The sequence below is a fragment of the Corylus avellana genome, chromosome 2 (assembly GCF_965113065.1).
Source record: "Corylus avellana chromosome 2, dhCorAvel1.hap1.2, whole genome shotgun sequence".
In the NCBI taxonomy this organism is placed as follows: Eukaryota; Viridiplantae; Streptophyta; class Magnoliopsida; order Fagales; family Betulaceae; genus Corylus; species Corylus avellana.
Genome location: NC_142491.1, coordinates 525,460 through 541,090, shown reverse-complemented (window position 1 = coordinate 541,090; position 15,631 = coordinate 525,460). Strand labels below are relative to the sequence as shown.

At 36.2% G+C, this 15,631-nt stretch overlaps 3 protein-coding genes across 3 annotated transcripts in view; 2 read left to right on the top strand and 1 right to left on the bottom strand.

The window, feature by feature from the left end:
- The window catches only part of LOC132176609 (uncharacterized), a 38,625-nt gene extending 31,637 nt beyond the window's left edge, over positions 1-6,988 (top strand). The window contains exons 4-14 of the mRNA XM_088512976.1: positions 549-1,730; positions 1,846-2,173; positions 2,307-2,562; positions 2,656-2,872; positions 3,011-3,375; positions 3,535-4,068; positions 4,420-5,617; positions 5,755-5,841; positions 6,050-6,400; positions 6,631-6,868; positions 6,975-6,988. Of these exons, the coding sequence (XP_088369102.1) occupies positions 549-1,730; positions 1,846-2,173; positions 2,307-2,562; positions 2,656-2,872; positions 3,011-3,375; positions 3,535-4,068; positions 4,420-5,617; positions 5,755-5,841; positions 6,050-6,400; positions 6,631-6,868; positions 6,975-6,988 (4,770 nt within the window). The remainder of the gene's footprint in view (positions 1-548; positions 1,731-1,845; positions 2,174-2,306; positions 2,563-2,655; positions 2,873-3,010; positions 3,376-3,534; positions 4,069-4,419; positions 5,618-5,754; positions 5,842-6,049; positions 6,401-6,630; positions 6,869-6,974) is intronic.
- Positions 1-11,854, top strand: part of LOC132176600 (uncharacterized) — a 43,574-nt gene extending 31,720 nt beyond the window's left edge. The window contains 6 exon segments of the mRNA XM_088512954.1: positions 8,214-8,552; positions 8,555-9,506; positions 9,508-10,450; positions 10,541-10,677; positions 11,304-11,553; positions 11,555-11,854. Coding sequence (XP_088369080.1) covers positions 8,214-8,552; positions 8,555-9,506; positions 9,508-10,450; positions 10,541-10,677; positions 11,304-11,553; positions 11,555-11,656 — 2,723 coding nt within the window. The 3' untranslated portion in view covers positions 11,657-11,854.
- Positions 11,855-12,353: 499 nt separating this feature from the next.
- Positions 12,354-14,953, bottom strand: LOC132167008 (putative ribosome biogenesis protein RLP24). The gene is made up of 5 exons (XM_059577896.2): positions 14,768-14,953; positions 13,520-13,632; positions 12,932-13,045; positions 12,674-12,810; positions 12,354-12,587 (listed from the first exon to the last, which is right to left on the bottom strand). The coding sequence occupies exons 2-5, from the start codon at positions 13,598-13,600 to the stop codon at positions 12,419-12,421; spliced, it is 501 nt and encodes a 166-aa protein (XP_059433879.2). The 5' UTR covers positions 13,601-13,632; positions 14,768-14,953; the 3' UTR covers positions 12,354-12,418.
- Between the last annotated feature and the right edge of the window lie 678 nt (positions 14,954-15,631).

Sequence of the window (15,631 nt, the reverse complement as noted above, 5' to 3'; positions counted from 1 at the left end):
TTGGCTGGGTTTCTGCTTGAGTTTGGCTGGGTTGGTGATGTTGAGGGCTTGGCTGTTTGCTTGAGGTTGGCTGGTAGTCTCTGGAAGATTCTTGTTTTTGTAGTTCATGTTGTTGCTGCTGTGGCTTCTGTATTCTGCAGATTAGAGTTTGTTTCCTGGGTTCTTAGTTTCCTGTTGTAGCTTCTGTGGGGTGTTTTCTGGAGGTTGTTTAGAGGGGTTTCATTTTGTTTGTATTGCTTCCTTGTTGCTTTAGAGTTTGTTTTAGGCTTTTTCTCTGAAGATTGAGAATAGTCTATATAGCTTTCTGTTGTTTTTTGTAAGTTGCTGAGCAACTTGTGTTCCAGTAGGGTTTTCTTGCTGGAAAGATTTATTGTATTCTTTGTGTGCTATGGAAAATTTTATTCATCCAAAAAACAAACAAACAAACAAACAAAACAAAACAAAAACAATATAAATTTGTTTTGGGTTATCCACACTCATTTGTTTTAATGACATTAATTGTTGGGGACGTAATTTGAGTATTTTCTTTTCTTGATGTTGTACACTAGATTGAGGAAAATGGTGATCCCTGTGCTCAGAGACGTGGGAGCTGGGATGAGAAATTTCGGACCAGTGTTACTTCTGAACTGAATGAATCGCAAACCAACGCAGTTTTAGCATGTCTCCATAAGATACATTGCAACCACAAGTCACCTGTAGAACTTATATGGGGTCCTCCGGGTACAGGGAAAACAAAAACCATCAGTACACTACTCTTTACCCTTTTAAGAATGGGATGTAAGACTCTTACCTGTGCCCCAACAAATGCTGCAATCACAGAAGTGGCCTCTCTCACCCTAAAGCTGGTGAAAGAATCCTTTGAAACAGACATTGGGATTGATGCTTTGTTTTTCCCACTGGGAGATATTCTCTTATTTGGGAATAAGGAGCGGCTCCAACTTGATTCAGAGATTGAAGAGATACATTTGGATTATCGGGTCAAAAAGCTTACAGATTGCTTAAGTCCTTTGACTGGTTGGAGGCATTGTTTTGCTTCAATGATTGATCTTCTTGAAGATTGTGTTTCTCAGTATAACATCTTCTTGGAAAATGAATCTCTCAAAGAGAGAGAACACGACAATGAAAATGAAATCAACTCATTTCTTGATTTTCTGAGGAAAAGATTTGTTTCTACATCATCATCAATCAAAAATTGTATTCTCGTATTTTGTACCCATTTACCAAAAGAATATGTTCTGGAACGAAATTTCCAAAACATGGTCTCTCTTATTGGCCTGCTTAAGTATTTTGAAACCTTGCTGTTTCAAGATAATGTGGAATCTCAAGTAGTGGCGAAGCTTTTTTCGTGTTCGGAATTAGCTGCAGATATATCTGAGTCATTTATGGATATGCCATTCCCGTTGTATCAAAGGAGAAAAGAGTGCCTGTCTACTTTAAGGTCTGTTTTAAGAACTCTCAACGGCTCATTTAATGTACTTGACCGTCTAAGCATTATGAGCAAACAGTCAATAGAGGAATATTGTCTTCAAACAGCTTCCTTACTTTTTTGCACTGCTTCAAGTTCTTATAAGCTGCACTCAGTGGCAATGAAACCATTGAGCATTCTGGTTATTGACGAAGCTACACAATTAAAGGAGTGCGAGTCGACCATACCATTGCAACTTCCAGGTTTGAGGCATGCTATTCTTTTTGGCGATGAGTGCCAATTACCAGCAATGGTTGAAAGCAATGTATGTAAATGCTATTTGGTTATCTTACATAAACCTCCCTTTGTTGTTGAGCAAACTGGTTACTCCTTTTCTTAAAAAAAAATTCTTTCAAAATCTATTATGTTTCTTTTCACAGATTTCTGGTAAAGCTGGCTTTGGGAGAAGTTTATTTGAGAGATTGAGCTCATTGGGACACTCAAAGCATCTTCTCAATATACAGTACCGAATGCATCCATCCATAAGTTTCTTCCCAAATTCAAATTTTTATCACAAACAGATCTTAGATTCTCCAAATGTTAAAAGAAAAAGCCACGAAAAGCGCTATCTTTCCTGGCCAATGTTTGGTCCCTATTCTTTTATAAATATAGTAGGTGGAAGAGAAGAGAAGGATGATGTTGGGCGTAGTTCGAGGAACATGGTTGAGGTTGCTGTTGTTATGAAAATACTGCAGAAATTATGCAAAGGTTACTCAATTGAAGTATCATATTTTTTCCCTCTTTGGCCTGAATTTAAAAGGTTGCTGTTGTTATAGAGAAACTAGGGCTTAAACCTTTAATTAACTTTTTTTTTCCCTCTTTTGTCTTTTGCTGAATACAGCTTGGGTTGGTTCAGAACAGAAACTCAGTGTTGGTGTTGTATCTCCTTATGCTGCCCAAGTAGTTGCAATTCAAGAGAAACTTGGACGGAAGTATGATAACCTTGACGGGTTTGCAGTCAAGGTTAAATCAGTTGATGGGTTCCAAGGAAGGGAAGAGGACATAATAATAATATCAACTGTAAGATCTAATAGTTGGGCATCGATTGGGTTCCTATCAAATCCTCAGAGAACTAATGCTGCTCTCACAAGGGCTAGGTAATACTTATGCCAAACTCTTTTGATAAGTTTACTTTTTCTTCCCTTTAACGAGTATCGTAAATAATAATTGCCCCCTGTAATGCCTTTCAGGCACTGTCTATGGATTTTAGGAAATGAAAGAACGCTTTGTCATAGTAAATCTGTTTGGGAAGCCTTAGTCCTTGATGCTAAGAAACGTCAATGTTTCTTTAATGCTGATGAAGATAAGGATTTGAACAAAGCAATATTGGATGTGAAGAAAGAGTTGGAACAATTTGACAATTTGCTCAATGGGGATAGCACACCTTTCAGAAGTGCTAGGTGGAAGGTACTTGGTGTTCACTAGTTATACTTTTCATTCAAAATATTTTTTTTTTCTAACTTCAATTAGTGGCAATTTTAATATTCTTGCTTAAATTGGTTATGTAGTCTTTCTTATTAAATCCTCTATATTCAATATCAACAGGTTCTTTTCAGTGATAACTTTTTCAAATCATTTCAAAAACTGAAGTATGTACAGACAAAGAAATTAGTGATACACCTTCTAGTTAAACTTTCCAGTGGCTGGAGACCGCGTGTAGATCACATTTGTGGAGGTTCTTCACAGATTTTAAAGCAATTTAAGGTTAAAAGTCATTATGTTGTTTGTGCAAATGACATAGTAAAAGATTGGAGTGACTTGGCGAAGGAATGTAGGTACTATCAAGTTTTGAAGATCTGGGATATACTTCCTGCAGGGGGTATTCCAAAATTAATCAAACGTCTTGATAGTATGTTTGAAAAATATACAGATGACTTTATTAATCACTGCAAAGAGAGATGTCTTGAGGGGTATGTATGTTCTTTTGCTTTCTATTAGATTTTTTTGCTAAATTTTAAAACTTCAAGGATGCCTTATTTAGATCTTTTAAATTTATGAGCATCTCTTCTTTATGTTTGACGTTCTAATTGGTTTAAACCTTTTTTTTTTTTACATCGCTGTTTGCACAGGAATTTGGAAGTTCCGAAGAGTTGGTCGTATTCTTATGATATTGTCAGGATTAAGAAACATGATGGCAGTGAAAATGGGACCGATTTAAGTGGTTCTACTTCTGATGGTGGAAGTTATGTGGAGAATGTAAAGGTCAGTGAGAGTCTGATGCTGATGAAATTCTACTCCTTATCATTAGGTGTAGCGGGCCACTTGCTTTCTAATCATGATGGTGGCGAATTGGATCTTCCATTTGAAGTAACTGAACAAGGGTTAGAGATGATCATTTTTCCTAGAAGTACCTTTATACTTGGACGGTCAAGTACTGGGAAAACAACTGTTTTGACTATGAAATTATTTCAAAAAGAGAAACTACACCATATGGCAAAAGATGTTTTTTTTGGTGTCAAGAGTTATAGACCTGTGCATAGTCAGGAAAAGGAGGCTGAAGAGACTGTTTCAGAAAATGAGGAAACCATACTACGCCAGCTTTTTGTGACAGTCAGTCCTAAACACTGTTCTGCTGTCAAACAACACGTTTCTCACTTGAAAAGGTGTGTAGATTAGAGCTTAGTGTAGCGCATGGGATATAGGGAGTATAGATTATTCTTTTCCTATAATTTATTTACATGGAAATGTTTTTGAGTATGTTTAGCTTTCATATCTGTTATATGGGGATATGAACTTAGGGTAGCACATATGCATGACGCGAAATATGCCTTTCTTTTTGTTGGTAAGAATCTAGCTGGCAAATCCATCACTACCAAATACTTAGTTGTGGCTTTTAGTTCCTTGTGTGTTCTGGTTGATCTGTTCATAATTTTGATATTTGTTTTTGTTGCATAAAACTTGTTTAATATCTAATGATAATCCTTTTTTAAACCTTTTTTTTTTTTTACATGCAGCTCTGCCTGTGGTGGTAATTTTTCGAAAGGAAGCAGTTCAATTGATATTGATGATTTTGATGATGCAACTCAATTCAAGAATGTCCCAGATACTTTGGTTGATGTTCCACCAGAGGCATACCCTCTTGTCATTACATTTCATGATTTTCTGATAATGCTTGATGGAACTGTGGGTAATTCATACTTTGAAAGATTCCATGAAGTAAGGAAACATTCTCATGGCAAGGTTCGTGGTGGATCTATTGCCTTACAGACATTTATAAGGAAGAAAGAAGTTAATTATGAAAGGTTTAGTTCATCATACTGGCCCCATTTCAATAACCAGCTGACTAAAAATCTTGACTCTTCAAGAGTTTTTACAGAGATTATTTCTCATATAAAAGGTGGCCCACAAGCTCTAGAGGCAGGTGATGGTAAACTCAATGGTAAAGACTATGTTTTACTATCAGAGGGCCGAGTGTCCGGTTTAAATAGACAGAAGAGAGAGATAATATATGAAGTCTTTAGAAATTATGAAAAAATGAAGGTTAAAAATGGTGACTTTGATATGGCTGATCTTGTAATTGATCTTCATCTTCGATTGAGAGTTGAAAGATATGAGGGTGATGAAATTCATTTTGTATATGTGGATGAGGTGCAGGATCTCACATTGAGCCAAATTGCACTATTCAAATATATCTGCAAAAATGTTGAAAAAGGTTTTGTTTTCTCTGGCGACACAGCACAAACAATTGCGAGGGGAATCGATTTTAGATTCCAGGATATTCGATCTCTGTTCTACACAAAGTTTCTCTCGGAATCTAACAGCTGTGGACATGATAAAAGAAAAGAGAAAGGGAAAATCTCAGATATTTTCCATCTGAGCCAGAATTTCCGTACTCATGATGGGGTTCTTAAACTATCACAGAGTGTTATTGAACTTCTGCATCATTTCTTTCCTCAATCTATTGATGTTTTGCAGCCAGAGACTAGTCTTATATATGGTGAAGCTCCAATCTTGCTTGGATCAGGGAACAATCAAAACACAATCGGTACTATTTTTAGAAATAGTGGAAAAGCTGGAAGGAGTTTTGTTGGCTTTGGTGCAGAGCAGGTAATATTGGTACGAGATGATCATGTTCGGAAGGAAATTACCAAATATGTTGGGAAGCAAGCACTTGTTCTAACTATTGTGGAGTGCAAGGGCCTTGAGTTTCAGGTGGTTATAATGTGTAATTATTTATTCAATTTACTGGTTTATATCGAGGTGATTATCATGAGTTTTCTTTTGCCTTGTTTGCTAATTTTTTTATGAATACAGCTATCATTTTGAAAGGTCCTTTTTAATATGTTCAGATTCATCACCATTTTAAGTGGGATTGCATAATTCAAATGCTGGCTTTGTTATGTTTGCCTGATTCCAGTAGCAAAATACTTTCTCAAGTACATATATGGCAATTTTCATGCAAAAGTTTAAAGTTTCAAGCTTCTTGTCTAAACACATTTTTGTTAGAGGTCTGTTGCTGTATCAGTAAATGAAAAAGTTAGATGTTAACGATTATCATTTTATTTGTTCAAAATGTATCTTTTTCAGAAGTTTATTGTCTTATTTTTCTACCTGTTTGTGACCCCTATATTGCTCTTGATGTAGGATGTATTGTTGTACAACTTTTTTGGCTCATCACCTCTGAAAAATCAGTGGAGGGTGATATATAAATATATGGAGGAACAAGATTTAGCCAACTCCACTTCTCTCTCTTTCCCAAGTTTCAATGATGCTAAACACCATGTCTTGTGCTCAGAACTGAAGCAACTTTATGTGGCTGTCACTCGTACGAGGCAGAGGTTGTGGATCTGTGAGAATGGAGAGGGATTCTGCAGACCTATGTTTGAATATTGGATGAAAAAGCGTCTTGTCCAAGTCAAACAGCTGGATGACTCACTTGCTCAGGCAATGCAAGTTGCCAGCTGCCCTGAGGAATGGAGGTTGCGGGGCATCAAGGTCAGTACTATATATTATGCCATTGATTTTGACCCTCTATTATGAATCATATTTTGCTCCAGGTGTGAATGGAAAATATGAGGTTATTGCATAAAACAAATCCTGGTGAAGGAATAAGATTGTTCATTTTTTTTTTAGTATCATAGACTTGCAATCGTTTCAAAAAATAAAAATAAAACTGTCTAAAACAATAATGGTGATGTCTAACTCTTTTACCTTTTTTCTTGCAGTTGTATCGAGAGTATAACTATGAAATGGCAACATTGTGCTTTGAGAGAGCTGGAGATACTTATTGGGAAAGAAGGTCTAAGGCTTCTGGCCTCCAAGCCTCTGCTGACCGAATGCGCCATTCAAATCCTAAAGCGGCAAACGTGATCCTTAAGGAGGCTGCTGACATATTTGAAGCCATAGGCATGGTGGATTCTGCTGCCCAATGTTTCACTGATCTTGGGGAGTATGAGAGAGCAGGTACGCATTTGATTCTCTGACGTTGGTCAACTACAACTTGCCATCTTTCACGAAAATTTTGGTGTTATGGTTCTACTATTGCAACTATAACATTTTTATGGAACAGAAATGTCGTCGTAAAAATTCAATCAGTCTCTCAATTGCGAGTTAAACCTTTTGTAATGTTGGAAGTTTTAATAAAATACAACTTGTAGATGATAGGTCTATGTTGGAATTCTGTGTCATGGCTGGATTTTATGAAAGAAATAAGTTGGGGGAGAGGGGCGATTGTCTGGTGCAATGGTAATGTCATGGGCTGCCAAGTGCAAGTGCACATTCCAGTGTGAACGGCTGCTTCATGAGAAAATGGTAGGACCACATCCAAACTACTCCCCAGGCCCCACTTAGATTGAACCAGCATTGGGTGATGTCAACTTCTTAGAAATAAGTTGGGGGAGGGGCGACCTTATAGTGGGAATGTATCAAACATTGTATAGCTTACTATTGCTGTTTGATCAAAATAAGTTGTTTCCATAATGTGTTCTGATAATCCAGCAGGTATAACATGTGCAGGTTTTCTGACTTTAGAACATTGTTCAGAGCTTAGGTTGTTTGCAACTAGTTATTTCAGTCAGCAGCTTATAGGAACAGGCCAAATAATTTATGTAGTGTATCCTAAGACACTGCACTTCAGTTAGTGGCGAGAGGTGCTTGGGCCTTAGCTCAAGTGGTAAAGTTTTCAGGTAGAGTAAGGCCAGATCTTAGGTTCAAATCCTTTTTTGTTGTAAGTAATTCAATCTTATTAAAGGGTCATAGGTTCAAATCTTGCCGATATACAATATGATAAGAGTATCATCAAGTGGCCAGATTGAACTGGGGTAAACTCTGTTATATCCTTGAAAGTAAACACTGTGCAACTGCCCATCAACTCAAGTACAAAACTTGAGTTGCATTGCACAAAATTGAATTTTTCATCTCACCTTCTCTTAGTCAGTGTGTATTGGAGCCTGGATGTCTTGTCCTACAGTTTTGGGTTTTTCTTCCACTTTAAAATGTGAAGTTCTGGAGTCTTTGTACTGTTTACATTGGTCTCTTTTCCATTATTTATTGCAATCTTCCTAGAATCTCTTCTATAGTTTGTATCCGAAAATTGCCATGTGATGTCTAGACTTTTTTTTTTTAATTCATCTCTGAATTTCCGTGGATAAATTGGTCCCTTGATGATACCCAAAAAATTATCATGAATACTATTTTTTATTTGTAGGTAACTTTTTTATGCTGTAGTTGAGGTGTCAAAATCTGAGTTAGTATTGGTTCCCATCTGAGATTGGTAGATGACTTCGAACATTTCAACTTATTGTTTCAGGGAGGCTTTATTTGGAACAATGTGGTGAGTCTGAGCTGAAAAGAGCTGGGGAATGCTTTTCTCTAGCCGGATGCTATGAACTTTCAGCTGATGTGTATGCCAGGGGCTATTTTTTCTCAGACTGTTTGAAAGTTTGCACCAAAGGAAAATTATTTGACATGGGTTTTCAGTACATTAAGCATTGGAAACAACTTGCAACTACAGATTTTGGTGTGGTTATAATGGGAAATGAAATAGACAAAATTGAACTAGAATTTCTAGAGAGTTGCGCTGACCAGAATAACTTGTCCATGATGAAAAATTATTTAAATGCAGCTCAGAGACATCAGAGTGTTGGTGGTAAATAATATGCGCTCGAAAAATTCTAGATTCTCATCTGCGTTCAAAGTCCTCCAAGTATGTATGGGAAGATAATTTTGTTTCCAATCTGTTAAAACATTCGGAACAGAAGATCGCTACAAATCAGATTTCTTTAGAAACACTGGTTTGCTTTTGGAATCTTTGGAAAGATAAGATTGGAAACATTATTGAATTCCTCAGATGTCCTGAAACCCAAGCTGTTAAAGAATATGTTGATTTTTGCCTGATTTTCTTTGGAGTGCGGAAGCAGTTTCATAATGAAAAAGCCATCTATCTTTTGCTCAACCCTGAAGCTGATTGGGTGAGACAGTTGGATAATAGATTTGTTCATTGGAATGGGAAGCTGGTTTCAATCAACTTTTACCAGTTTGTTTCAACTGCTCGAAGTTACTGGTGTTCAGAATTACTTTCTGTTGGTATGAAGGTTTTGGGCAGTGTTGAAGCCCTTTATGATTTATCATTAAAGAATTCCCTCTCCATGTTCTGCCAAAGCTTATCTCTTACGTGTATCCATGAGGTTGCAAAGTCTCTTTTGGAATCCAAGTATCTGGACCTAAGGGACCATGACAATAAGACATTGCGGCAATATGTTGAACTTTCCACTAATATCTTTGGCTACATATTTTCTCTGGACTGGCAGATATCATTGGCAGAGAACATGTTTTCTTTGAGAGGAACTGAGGTTATGAAGAATTTACTGAAGCAAGTGATACATCAAAACATCAGCTCAACAGGTAGGCTGACTTACGGGCAAATTGGAAGAGTTGTAATGGTAATTCTTGGATTGGGTAAGCTTGACAATGATTTATTTAAGGAGATTTTTGATAGGTTTGATGGGATTCATGAGAATTCCTCCTGGAAGACCTTCATTCAAACTGTGTGTGTGGATATGGGATCAAAATTTCCACTCGGTACCGTGCCTAACAATAGTAGCGCCAAGAGTGTTATCCCTTCTGCTGACACTCAAGGAAGCTTTGGTAAATACTTACAGGGCAGACTGGATGAATGAAGAGGACTATATGTCACCTGGTTGTTTTTTGCATCTTGTTGAGCACCTACTGATTTTGGCATCATGCTTTCAGGGTTACTTCATCACTTCAAAGTCTTCTTTTGCTGAATGGTTTATCTACCAAGAGGGAGATACCAGCCCAGATTCCACTTCAGTGGCTGAAGTGCAACCATTGCTTGGAAATATCTATGACTTTGTTGTCCGTGAAGTTGTTATGCCGCTTATTAATGATAAGGAGGGTACAATGAAATGGATCAAAATGTCTAGAATAAATGCAAAAGTCTACTATCCACTGCTGGTGTTGAGATTGGTTGCCATAGTATGTTTGGCTCAGCTGAACTATGGCAATTATTCATATTTACTTTTTGATTTGCTTCATAGGAGCTATATTACTGAGGAACTTCCATCTGACTTTTATGATATCCTTGGGAGAAGATTGGACCATTTGAACAATGTAAATGTGATTGCTGAAGCATTTAAAAAAATTAACAATCCTCTTGTAATTGTGAGTTTGGGAAAAACTTGTTCACAATTTCTATGTCCTGATGCCATTTTTGTGGATATGACGGTAAAACAGTGCAGGGAGGACATTGTAAGAGTCTTGTTTCCAAAGACAGTCAAAGCCTTGCAAGGTCAAACTGGAATTATTCAAGTGGAAACAACTAATTCTTGCAGTGAAGTTCTTTCTTCATGCAATGATGATCAGGAGGGTTGTGAACTGGTACCTTCAAACTTTGTTTTGAACAACATAAATGGAAGCAAGCTGCCAATGAATTGTAGTTACTTTTGGGAAATGCTTGAAGCATTGAAGTCATTGGAGAATGGTAGAGATCCAAAGAGCTTTTTTCCCAATGCTCAAGTAATCAAGGTAATGCCAAATTGCTTCACATTATTTTCGACTTTAGCGAAAAGCATATGCACATGAGATCCATACTGAATTTTCCTGTGTAAATATCAGGTGGATGTGGACAAAAGTATTCTCCTTGTGAGTACAAGCCTTCAGAACACTATTTACCTTGATGATGAAAGCCTATTGCAGGAAGTATCCTGCATGCTTGATGAACTGAAGCTACTTTCTGCTGCTTTGGGTGTGAGGTAAGTGTAATGGAGGTTGATATTCCTTGCCTTCTTAGGTTATTTCCCAAGGGATTTTTGTCCTCTTATGGTAATATCTTAAAATGTCTTTTAACTTCTCATGGATATGAATCTAACTCGAAAGTACACAACCGGGTCGTCTCATACCTTGCGATTTTATTTTATTCCCCAAAAATAATTAATATAGGGGCTTTTTAGATACAAAGAATTTACCTGCTACTAATAGAGTCTAGCCTTTGTTCTTCTTTAGATCCCTTGTTTCATTCTTATAGTATCATATATCATAAATCAAGTCAATGCAACAAAAATGAATGCATTTCCTTACTATTATGTAAGTGAAATATATAAGACAGAATCTGCGTTATACCACCACATCACTTATTCTACTGGATCTTATAGAGCCGGTTCATGCACAACATGATCATGTCTTATTATAGAAAAGATTCTCTTCAAGTGAACCAGCCCTTCTTTTCTTTTTTTTTTATGGGGCTTACACTGTAGTTGGAACTATTGAGACATCTGATGACAACATACAATAGTTGTTTTGAATTGATTATGTAACTCTCATGCATTACTCTCATAATCTCGTATGTTTTGAATTGATTATTGCTTTTTCACCTTATTAGTGAACCTGAGCTTGAGAAGAATATGTCAACAATTGGAGAACTTTCCAAGAGATTGCTGTCAAGAAGGCCAAATGTGGAGCCTATATTGAGTCAGCAATTCTTGCAACAAGGCATAAACATTCTGGTAGAGACATCAGAAACTAGAAGTACATCTGTTGACCAGGATAATGAGGATAAGTTAAAGGCTTTATTAGAAGCTGATTTTGTGTCTGCAGCCAATTGTAAAAACAGTCAGGAAACAGAAAACAAGGGGGAAGAGGAACAATTCCAAGAAAAAGAAAATTGCTAAAGGAGGCAGGAATAGAAGTTTCAATGACATCACATATTTCAGAAATGTTCTTCATATGCACTAGAAAGTTTTGAAGAGGAATTTGTAGTATTATTGTAATTGGCAATGCTATAGCACTTGCAATTTTAGGGCAACATGATTGTCGAAGAAAATTGCCCCATCTTTTTGAAAATTTGTCTTTTTCATTAGTTACATTTTTACAAATTTGTCCTTTTACTATACTGGTCATATCTTTCATCTTTATATCACCTCAAAATACTTTTTAAACCAACCTCTTAAAAAGTGTATCAAACACACCCAAACTTAAGATCATGTGTTAAATTTATCAAATTAAAAATTAAAGATTGCTCACATGTTGGCTACCCTTCTTACTAAGACTATGTTTGCTAATGGACTCAAGACAAGTTTTATATTATTCATCTCAAAATCAATCCTTAACATTCTTACTTTTTACATTGCATCAATTATTTTTTATTACTATTCAAATAAAAAAATCACAAAATTTTTACTTTTTTATACAAAACATTCTTACTTTTTTTCTCACATCAATCAAGTCTGTTACATTTTGAGACCACTTCCTTTTTCAAAGCCAATGGCAAACATAGCCTAATTAAACAGCATTGACCGTTGACCAACTTTCTTTAAGGAAAGGAAGAACACCTGAACTTTGACTTTCCATCAACACTAGTCTTTGGAGAAAGAATTCTTGAACAAATTCATTCATAGCATTGAAAGTAAACAAAACAAAAAAAGACTTTTTCTTTCTCAATAACACAAAAGATCCACCGATCAGAAACATTACTGCCTACTGGACTGGACTGAGGACTCATTCTTCCATGCGTTGGCTCTCCTGTCCTTGGGATACCTTGACCATGATCTTTGGAAGAGTAAGAGATGGATCCACTCTGAGAACAGCCGGGGCTTTGACTAAGCTGATACTCTGCTCCAGCTCCTTTACTGCCTCTCTCGTCTGTTGGGCCTTCTTTCCCTTCTTTCTGCAAACATAACAGTTACAAGTGAAATGATGCTCATCACCCTATTATGGTTTTGAACACATAAATCCAAAGGAGAAAAAAATTACCTCCTCTCAATGTGTTTGGCCTCCCTCCTTGATCTGACTTTATCAATCGTTTTAATGGCCTTCAGCGTGCTTTCTGTGACATTCCTGTCATATCTCTCTGGCCTATTACGCTTCCTCTCAAACTCAAAGGTAGAATCCTGCAAAATGTGAAAATAAGACAAGTAAAAACCAGATAGCCACTTGATCTTTTCTTGTCAAACCAAGAGGAAAATATTACAAAATTAGATGAAAGAGATAAGCTAAACCAAGCATGCTTACCTTCGTCATGTCCTTCGCATGCAACCTCCTATAGGCCTTGGTCCATTTCACCTTGCGAGGATTCCTCTTCATCTTGAAGTTCTTGTGGCATTTGGATCTACAAAAGCGAAATATCTGCAGAAGGATCACTTATCAGGGGCTAGTCCACTAAAGGCACAAAATAATAGTATGAACCAATGAAGAATATGCCACCAAATCTAAGGCATTTTAGAAGGAATGCAGCCTCTATTTAACAAGACCCTCAACTGTGAATTTTAGTGAAGCAACATAGAAACTTTGACATAGCAAACGTCTAGAAAATAAGCATAAATGACACACCCAACAACTTAAAGACATTCAGATTGGCAATGGTTCCAACAGATGGAACATACGGATCTTAGTAGTCAATGTCAGAGATGTCATGCCAGTAGATGAATTACACAAGATTGACTCTGATATTTGAAGCTAAGTACATAGCAGCAGAACCTTTAGAAAATAAAAAAAATGGTATGGCAGGACCCAACAAAAAACAAATTGCACAAAACAGCCCAAATATGGCAATGGAATAAACATAGGATAGAGAATTCCGGAAACAAATAACCATTCTACCTTTGCATCATTGCGGACAAACTGAATACCATGCCCTGGATATATGGTGGAGGAACAGAACCAACACTTCTCTATTCTCATCTTATTTTCAACTTACTAACAAATCCAAATTCCTGAAAGAAAAAAAAAATTAAAATTAAAAATCATTACGAAGAAGAAATCCAAACAATAAGAACAGAAGGCAATTACCCCTAACATTATCCCCTAATCATTTAATGTTCAAACTATATCATCCATTAAAGTCCATTTCAGTGTTTTCCATTATGAAATTCCTATTTTTCAACATTCAAACTAATCAATTGGAGGTTCGATCCCTCAAAGCGGTCGATTTCTCTCTCTAATTTTTATATTTTCTTATTTCAATCGATAGAAACCCCTGGGTTCCTATCATTTTTATTTTTATTTTCTATTGTTCTCATGGTTTTAAATTGGTATGCATTTCACAAATTGGTTACAAGCTTACAAGCTTTAACAAAGGCAAAATATATGTATTTTCACATATATTTTCAGAAAGAACTTCGAATAATAAATAAACAGTTTGAAACTTTTGTTTTAATGGAAAATTGCAGGGATATAAATTGATTCTCTACATAGAACCTACAAAAATGGGTAGATTCAGACAATCCCAAACCTTGGCAAACTTAGAATCCATCAAAGAATAATAAATAAAGTCTCAACTAAGCCACCTCCAACATGGATTACCTTCAATTCCTTAAATTTTCTTCCTTCAATAATCAAACAAATCAAAACATAAACATAATGATCAATATAAAAGAGTAAAAGACCACAAATAAGTAATATCAAGTAAGAAAGCAATAAGAATATAAGATGCAAAAAACTTAATCAAACAACAATCAATCTTCTGAAAAAAAAAAATGCCAATGAATGCACCCCATGCACCCTGCCTATACATCATACCTAAAGGTCCAAAACAACCAAAACCTGACACAGACAGAGAAGAAAAACAAGGGCCAACAGCAATACAAATTTCAAGAATAATTACAGCAATTAGCAAATGCTTATCCAAAAGAAGAAAATTTATTTGCAGGAAAAATCAAGGTAGCGTAAATCATATCAAGGTTGCGTAAAAAACTAAAAATCTATCATTTTCATTCCTAAGTATTCCTAAATCCTAATAATATAAACAAACTCGAAAATAAATGCAAAATCAAAGAATAAAAATCTAAACCCTCAATTAGTTCAAAAAATAAAAATCAAAGAAAATGAAGTAACTCGAAAAATCTATACCTGAAAAGACGGGAGACGATGGGAGACGAGAGAGAGACACGACGGCTTGCCGCTTGCAATGAGAAAGCGAGAGGGAGAGAGAGAGTCGACAGACGACCGCGGGAGGCGAGAAAGAGAGAGAGAGAGAGTTAGAAGGCAGGGCCGCAGGAGAATGGAGGGTGGAGAGGGCAGCAGGCGCGAGCCGCGTGAGGAGTTAGGGTTGAAATGAAAGCTTAGGGCCTTCGGCTATATTCAAGCTTAAAACGACGCAGTCTTGAGTTTCAATTAATTTTTTTTTAAAACGACTCCGTTTTACTATGCAGGAACGGTTGGGTTAACCAGAAAAAATAAATAATAAATAATAAAAATAAAAATTATACCGATTAACCGAACCGATATTTATATAAAAAATTCATACTGATTTTCGAACCACAAAACTTGGTTGATAGTTAATTTCAGTTCGGTCGTCGTTGGTAGACGGTTGGTAAAGATGGTGAGATGTGTAAGATCCCTTATATTCATAGCCGTTTAATCAACTTTGAAGTAAGTGGGGTAGTTGAAAAAGTTTAGGGTTAAATACTTTTTTATTCCCTGTATTTTAACGATTTTAGTTTTTGTCCTATCGGTTTCAATTCTTATCGCAGATAGTATTTTGGTTATTGATTAAAACAGAGTTGGTACTCCCATCCAACTTCCGTAAAAAAAAATTAATGGAAGTCCACGTTAACCCAATGAAAAGCTGACATGTGGCAATTTAAAAAAAAAAATAGAAAACTAACAAAAAAAAATAAAAAAAGCAAGGGGCGGCTCCGGCTTTATGTACCAACAGATTTATAATATTTTAGTATTTCCAAACCAACAAATAAAACAAAACAAAAAAAACAA

Excerpts from the sequence above, each read along its gene's own strand:
- LOC132167008 (XM_059577896.2), bottom strand. The coding sequence starts at position 13,600 with ATGAGAATAGAGAAGTGTTGGTTCTGTTCCTCCACCATATATCCAGGG. Across the intron at positions 12,811-12,931 it reads ATGCGAAGGACATGACGAAG|GATTCTACCTTTGAGTTTGA; the intron begins GTAAGCATGCTT and ends CACATTTTGCAG. Across the intron at positions 12,588-12,673 it reads GCCAAACACATTGAGAGGAG|AAAGAAGGGAAAGAAGGCCC; the intron begins GTAATTTTTTTC and ends TTATGTTTGCAG.